Source organism: Alexandromys fortis, unplaced genomic scaffold (assembly GCF_014885135.2).
Source record: "Alexandromys fortis isolate MF-2015 unplaced genomic scaffold, M_Fortis_MF-2015_v1.1 scaffold_65, whole genome shotgun sequence".
NCBI classification, from domain to species: domain Eukaryota; kingdom Metazoa; phylum Chordata; class Mammalia; order Rodentia; family Cricetidae; genus Alexandromys; species Alexandromys fortis.
Window position 1 is genome coordinate 1,107,134 of NW_026067986.1, and position 7,587 is coordinate 1,114,720.

General features: G+C 45.5%; 2 protein-coding genes across 3 annotated transcripts in view; one reads left to right on the forward strand and one right to left on the reverse strand.

Annotated features, from left to right (window-relative positions):
- Orc2 (origin recognition complex subunit 2) overlaps positions 1-5,737 on the forward strand; it is a 30,501-nt gene extending 24,764 nt beyond the window's left edge. The window contains exons 14-16 of the mRNA XM_050159159.1: positions 1,448-1,509; positions 2,010-2,128; positions 3,344-5,737. Coding sequence (XP_050015116.1) covers positions 1,448-1,509; positions 2,010-2,128; positions 3,344-3,430 — 268 coding nt within the window. The 3' untranslated portion in view covers positions 3,431-5,737. The remainder of the gene's footprint in view (positions 1-1,447; positions 1,510-2,009; positions 2,129-3,343) is intronic.
- A 459-nt stretch (positions 5,738-6,196) lies between these two features.
- Positions 6,197-7,587, reverse strand: part of Nif3l1 (NGG1 interacting factor 3 like 1) — a 24,235-nt gene continuing 22,844 nt past the window's right edge. For both annotated transcript variants that reach the window (XM_050159145.1, XM_050159146.1), the window contains exon 7: positions 6,197-6,980. In XM_050159145.1, coding sequence (XP_050015102.1) covers positions 6,796-6,980 — 185 coding nt within the window. In that variant the 3' untranslated portion in view covers positions 6,197-6,795. The remainder of the gene's footprint in view (positions 6,981-7,587) is intronic.

A 7,587-nucleotide genomic window follows, 5' to 3' on the forward strand; every position in this document is an offset into this window, starting at 1 on the left:
ATACATAGTTATATATAAAGATACACACCCATCTATACATAGTTATATATAAAGATACACACCCACCTATACATAGTTATATATAAAGATACACACCCATCTATACATAGTTAGGGCTAGAAGTGCAGCTCTCTGGTAAGCACTTGCTTAGTGTGCTGAATCTCCTGAATTCAGCTTCCAGCTCCACTACAACAACAAATACCCTGTCCATTTGAGGACTGGCAGTGACGGTCGGAGGGACAGACTTGTCGCACACGTACCAAGCCCTTCAGCTGAGGCTGGACTACCAAGTCTATCATGATTCTGCTCTAGTTTATCCTGCGGCTGTGGTAAACAACATAACCCCCAAAGCAGCTTGCGGGAGATAAGGTTTATTTGACTTACAGTTCACAACTGAAGGAAGTCGGGGAGAGAATTCAAGCAGGAGCTCCAGGCAGAAACATTCAAAGGCTCACGCTTAGGTTTGTTGTAACCACTCCCACCTGCCTGAGCTGGTGCCACCCACGGTAGTCTTGGCCCCCATACATGATTTAGCAGTAGAGGCATTTGCCCCACAGACAACCCTGACCCAGCATGAGCTAATGATTTCCTCAGTTAGGAGTCCCTTGTCAGGTGGCTCTCGGCTGTGTCACGTCGATAGTTAACAGTGGGCAGAAACAAAACTATCTGCTTGCTATAAAGGATTAAGAAGGATAATAAAAATAGTGACCAGGACTGGATTGCACAATAGGCAAAGTATTCAATATTAGCCCATGAAATTGACCAATAAAGTTAAAATAGTTTTCCTCAACAAATTGTTAGCGGCTGAGGAGATGACTCGCTCGGAGTTTAGGTCAGGCTTGCTTGGGCTTCAGTTCCTCGGATCCTTATGGTGACTCAGCCCCAGGGGAAGCCGACAAGTGTGTACATGATGCACATACGTGCAGGCAGCCGTTTTGTTTTTGAAGAGAAATGTCTGAGTTGTGAACACAGAGACATCTCGGAGTTCTTGTTCTCTTCTGTATGAGGTGCGAGCCTGCTGTTGTGCCGCCAGGGGCTCTCCGTTTGGTTCTTAGTCTGTCTCCCTGTGTAGTCTTTGCCACCCTGCACCCTCTTATAGGGCCAGTTTTCCTGGAAAAAGCCAGTGATTTACTTAGTTATGCTGCTGAGTTCTGGGAGTAAGGGCCTCTGCCACCTTACCCAGTGTAGGATAGAGGCTGGCACTGCCCGAGCCACCCTGTTCCGTCTTCTGAAGTATCAGCCAACCCCCTCAGGTTTTACTATAGAAAGAGAGAGGGAGTGTGTGTGTGTGTGTGTGTGTGTGTGTGTGTGTGTGTATTCCCAAGCACTTTCCTAGGTAAGCAAAGCTCTTTTCCTGTGAGGAGCTGATTTCCTGGAGAAAGGAACAAAAGGTGTATTTGACATTCTTACATTGACTAATACAGATTTTTGTCTTTGTTTTTTGTAGGGGAATTTTCAGGCTACTTATAAAGTTCCAACTGGATAACCAGGACAGCCCCTCCTACACAGGTATCTGATATTGGTGATATTGAATGTGACTTTCTGTCCCTATAGTCTCTAGAGTCCCTTGGGAGCCCTGTGTCTCTCCCAGCAGAGCAGCGGCTGCTCTGTGGTGGCTGTGTCTGTCCAGGCTTGCAGCCGACTTCGCCTCGTGCCAGATGCACTGCTCAGAAGATTGCTGGTGGGAATTGGAAGACAGGCCCACTCACACACACGCTCACACACACTCACACACAGACACACACACTCACACACACTCACACACACACGCACGCACAAAGATTAAGTACATCTTTTCTTAAAAATACTGATTATGCTGTCACGGTGGGCCTTACTTTTCATCTCAGCCCTCAGGAAACAGAGGCAGGAGGATCTCCATGAGTTCAAAGCTAATATACCAGCCTGATGTATGTGCTGAGTTCCAGGCTGGCCAGAGCTGCATAAGACCCTGTCTTAAAAATGTCAATAAAGCAAAGTATTGATTAACTTTAATCTTTTCGTCTCCCCAGGACTTTCTTTTCAGGACTTTTACCAGCAGTGTCGCGAGGCCTTCCTTGTTAACAGCGATCTCACTCTCCGGGCCCAGCTGACTGAGTTCAGGGATCACAAGCTTATAAGAACGAAGAAGGTAAGATGGCTGCCATGAGGGGTGGGGTGGGGCGCGGCGTTCACTGAGGACGCAGGCAGGAAGGAAAAACAGATAACTTGCTCTGCGGTGCCGTGATGGGTGGATGGATTGCCGTGAGAAAAGAGGAAGTGTGGAATGCAGGGCAGCGCTAAAGAGTCAATAAATTACTTCTGATGACTTTGTTATGTGTGTGTATGTTCTGTACGTATCTACACCATGTGTGCAGCCTGGTGTCTGTGGAAACTAGAAGCGGGCATTGGGTCCCCTGGAACCAGAGTTACAGGGGGCTGTGAACTGCCATATAGGTGCTAGGAATCCAACTAAGTCCTAGGGGAGAGCAGGCAGTGCTTTTACTGCTGGGCCATCTTCCCAACCCTTGAATGGATTCAAATCAAGTGAACGGTGGGGGTGGTGGGGGGTTGGAACATTCGCTGATCCCAGCCCTAGAGTGGAGGGGCAGGCGGATCTCTGTGAGCTGGGGCCAGCCTGGTCTACAGAGTGAGTTCCAGGCCAGCCACGGCTACAGTGAAGCCCTGTCTCAAAAACACAACAAAGTTCGGTAAGATGAACCATGTTGAAATGGGGCAGGTAGAACAGAGAGTCAGTACTGACCGGTTTGGAAAGGGCACGGTGTGTCCAGCTGTGGCTGACAGTGAACGTGGTCCAGCTGTAAATGTGCTGTGTGGTTCACGTATGAACTTCATACATGACAGTGTCGCAGGGTCAGACATGCCCGAAAGCACAGTGAAGAAAACAGTGACCTCTCCGCCCTCCAGACTTGGGTTAGAGTGCTTGACTGTACCTCAGGGTTTAGACACAGTCACATTCCCTTGACTGTATCTCGGGGTTTAGACACAGTCACGTTCCCTTTGCCTGCCTTGATTTTTCTGCTTAGGTATTTAAATACTTATTCAGATATTAGAATACTGCATAAAACATAAACTCAAACCAGGTGGTGGTGGAACACACCTTTAATCCCGGCACTCAGGAGGCAGAGGCAGGTGAATCTCTGTGTTCTGGACCAGACTGGCCTACGCAGTGTCTTTCTGAGCTTCCAGGATTGCACAGAGAAACCCTGTCTTGAAAAACCAAATATTAATAATTTAAAAGTCCAGGGTTTTGTTGTTACTTGTTGGTTTGTTTAATGTGTAATAGAAAGGTCCAGATAGCTCCCTTGCCATGGATTAACAAATGGAGTATTCTTTTATCTTGTAGGGAACTGATGGTGTAGAATATTTATTAATTCCTGTTGACAGCGGAACATTGGCTGATTTCCTGGAGAAGGAAGAGGAGGAGGCTTAGACTGCCTCCTTTAGGTGGAAGAGTCTTGTACCCCAGCTGCCGCTCTTAGTAAGAATGCTGGTTTACGTCTAGCACTAGATCATTCTGTCCAGCACACGAGATTGACTATTGAAGGCTATTGAAGGGACAGATCATCAACTTTGAACTTTGATTAGGCTGGCTGGATTACTGTCTCTAATAAGGTGCGGTGTCATCGAGTTGGGGGGAAATGTGCCTTTAATTTATTACCTCTCTGGAGACTTGTTGCTGGATGAACAGTGTGCTCAGGGATTATTTGGAACTGGATGTTTTGGATTATTTTATACTGAATGCTATCCCTAGTTTTCCAGGGCCGTTTAACGCTCCCTGAGCTGAATTCCTACAAGTGCACTTGTTTCAGATGGGAAAGCACAAGATGGGGTCATACAGAGCTCGTCAGGAGGGCGGGCTTCACCTGCTTCCTCTGAAGTGATAAAGGTATCCAGTGGGCTGAGATGACCTGCTACACATGCCTGCGACAGATGGGACTGTTAAACCCAGGTGGTGGGAGAAGTGAAAGGAACCGATAGGGCGTGTGCCAACCAACAAAGCATATTTAGTTCAATTAGTATCAACCATCACCTTGATTTTATGATACAAACGGGAAACCAGGCTTAAAAATAAAATCCCAATTTACACGTTAATAATTGTTCTCAGGACAGTAGAAGATAAAAACATTTCACTATTCTTGTACATTGACAGTTTTTATTTTCTTAAACAGCACGCAGGCACAGCTGGCACACGCCTGTAACCCACTGTCAGGACTCAGAGGCAGGCAGACTGCTTCTTTCCTTCCCACACAACAGTAGCAAGACGTGAGCTCACATTTGTGATCCCAACACTACCAGGGGAGGCAGGAGGAAGCACGAGTTGTAGGTCAGTCTGAGCCACAGCGATGCCTGCTTCAGAAAACAGCAGCCGCTAAATAAATACAGTGATCACATGAGACTTGCTGGTTTGCACTTTGCTTTCTGTGGTGTGTGTGTGCATGCATGCATGCGTGCGTGTGTGCTTCTGTGCAGAGGCCAGAGTAAGATGCTAAGTGTCTTTTACTTTCTGCCTTATTACCTTGAGACAAGGTCTCAGTGAACCAGAGGCTCCTTTTAGGCTAGATGGGCTGCCATGAGTCAGCTGTCTCTGCCTGCCAGTGCAGCTAGGGCACCGTAGACATGCCCAGAGTTCTGCATCGGAGCTGGGGTTCAAATTCAGCTCCTCATGTTCTTTTTTTTACTAGATGTTACTAATAATAAATAAAAGGCCAGAGTGTATAGTCCTTTTATAATGCTAGTTGTTTTGAAGAGTTTGAAAAGGATTCTGAGTGCATCTTACAGCTCTCGTGGGCACAATGGCATATTAACTATCTACTCATTTCCCTGAGCAGCTCTGTTCCTTCCTGTCTAGGAGGTGTAGGAACTTGAAGTTATAATTCCTGCCTGATTTGCTTCTGGGCTGGAGGTGTAATTCCCCAGGCGAACTCTTTTCTTGTTTTTTTTTTTTTGTTTTTTTTTTTTTTTGTTTTTAAAATTTTTAGGCTAGCATGCAGAGGTGTTGGATTCCTTATGGCATTTCCATATGTATGTGTGTATGTGTGTATGTATGTATATGTGTGTACGTGTGTATGTATATGTGTATACACACACATTTCCATATATGTATAAATCATTGTACTTGGTCCTCCTTGATTCTCTCCCTCTTCTGCTTTATTATCTCATGCATCCCATTACCCTCCTTGTCCTTAAAAATCTCTTCATCTTGTCTCTTCCCCTTCTGGTTTTATGACCTGCATGTGCACAAGCACGCACACACACATACACTCACGCACACACACACTCTAGGTTCTTCTAAGAGAGGGCATGAAGAATGTGTCTTTCTGCATCTGGCTTGTAGAACACCCGCAGGAAATGCTGTGTGACAATCACTACTTCTGAGTGTTGAACACCATTAATCAGCAACAAAACTACAAGTCACTTTGGAGATCAGTTAGAACACGTGACCTTCCATTCATAATGTGGAACACAGTTCAAGAATACAGCTGTACACGGGTGGTGGTGGCGCACGTCTTTAATCCCAGCACTCGGGAGGCAGAGGCAGGTGGATCTCTGTGAGTTCCAGGCCAGCCTGGTCTATAAGAGCTAGTTCCAGGACAGCTAGGATTGTTTAGACAGACAGACAGACAGAGAATGTGAGAATAGAGTTGTACAAGGGGAATTCTGAGTGCTTGTGAGAATACTTCAATAAAACAAGAATCAGGTTTCTTTTGCTTGTTTTTTTTTCTTTTTTTTTTCTTTTTTTGCAAAAACATAAAACTATTGCAGCTGGCTATTGTTATTGTTCATATGCCTCTATGAAAAAATGTTTTTGCCATGTGCCATTTCTCCATGTGATTGTACACTTTACTCAGGTGACTCTGCTTAACTCTCAGTCTAAATTGTCTGAGTCTCTAAATAAAGTTGCCTATTGCATGAGACTTTACTCTGCCTCATTTTTAGGCCCCGCTCTTCCAGGTTCATGCTGCCAGCTTGAGCAGTAATTGTACAAGGTGCTTAGTTTGATCCCTTCACCACCAAAAACCCCCAAATTATAGGAATAAGTACGAATATAGATAGTGATCACCAGTGGGTTTTTTAAATATTTTTTTAAAAAGATTTATGATGCCTAACTTAGCACATAGATTTACTTCATCACCCAAAATTGCCACTTAGGAAAAAAATCAAATCCAGTTTGTTTTTTTTTTTAATATTTATTTATTTATTATGTATACAATATTCTGTCTGTGTGTATACCTACAGGCCAGAAGAGGGCGCCAGATCTCATTACAGATGGTTGTGAGCCACCATGTGGTTGCTGGGCATTGAACTCAGGACCTCTGGAAGCGCAGTCAGTGCTCTTAACCTCTGAGCCATCTCTCCAGCCCCTCCACATCTGTTTTTAAATGGTGTTTAAGATTAATGAGAGGGCAGAGATTACTGAGACGGAGACCCCATGTACAGAGAGCTACTTCAGAGGTGATGGGTGCATACATGCGCATTAAAAGTCCAAGGCCAGCCTCAGCTAAGTAGTGCATTGGAGGCTATCCTGGGTTATAGACTCTGTCACATTAAACAACCAAACAAAAGCACCTAGTGATATCCAGGTTTTAGTTGCCTTTTCCAAGAGTTTATAGTGAGCATGTGTCTTTATTGCACTCTTTACCTTGTGAGCTATACCATCTGGAACCTTACTGATGAACTTGGACGACGTCTTTGGAGCCTGCTTCTGCAGGAGGACGACAGCACCGTTATTCTCCCTGCACATCCCTGTTTCCACCCAAATGGTGCACAGCTTGTGTCTCTGACTCCCTCTGCTCTCTAAACCACGCAAAGAGGGTCCCTGTCTGTCTCAGACAGGATGATATTAATCTTATTCTCCAAATGAGCACCCAGCATTTCCTGCAGATCGGAAAGGAAGCCTCGTTCAGTGTTGCTGTGTTCACAGAGAATGACATTTATTCCTTTGGAAGCCGCATCCAGGACATCATGGTGGGACATTTCACCTGGCGAAAGAGGAACGAGCAACTTCTTAACTATCAGACGTGGGATCTGGGCACCCTGAACCACCGCAGCAGAAAAGCCTGTGTCTGTATTCTGAATGAATGAACGCAATGCCCCACTGCTCCTGAGCACAGAAACCGCAGGCTCATGATGCAGTCAGATGTAGAATGCTTGCCTCTTGAGCGCTGCCCAGAACAGGTAAAGAAAAAGGCCAAACTACTTATCACTTTATGGTACTGAGTCTATGTTCAGGGGAAAGTATACAGGACTGGGACAGGAGAGAGACGGCACAGGGTGTGTGAGCGTGTGTGTGTGTGTGCACGTGGAGGTCAGAAACCAGCTTTCAGAGGTCGGTTCTCTCCCCTGTGGCATCCGGGATTGAAGGCCAATCACCCAGGTTTGAAAAGCAAGCGTGTAGCCAAACATGAAATTCCTCGTACTTCATCCTCTCGGCCTGAAGGTCGTATCATACGGTATTTAGAATGTGCCAGCATTTTTACTATAACGGGTCACATAGTCCAGGTGTGGAATTTCCCTCTTACGCTTGTGTTACTCATATTTTTTTTTTTTTGATTGATGCAAAATGCTGCCGGGAATGACAGTGTGTGT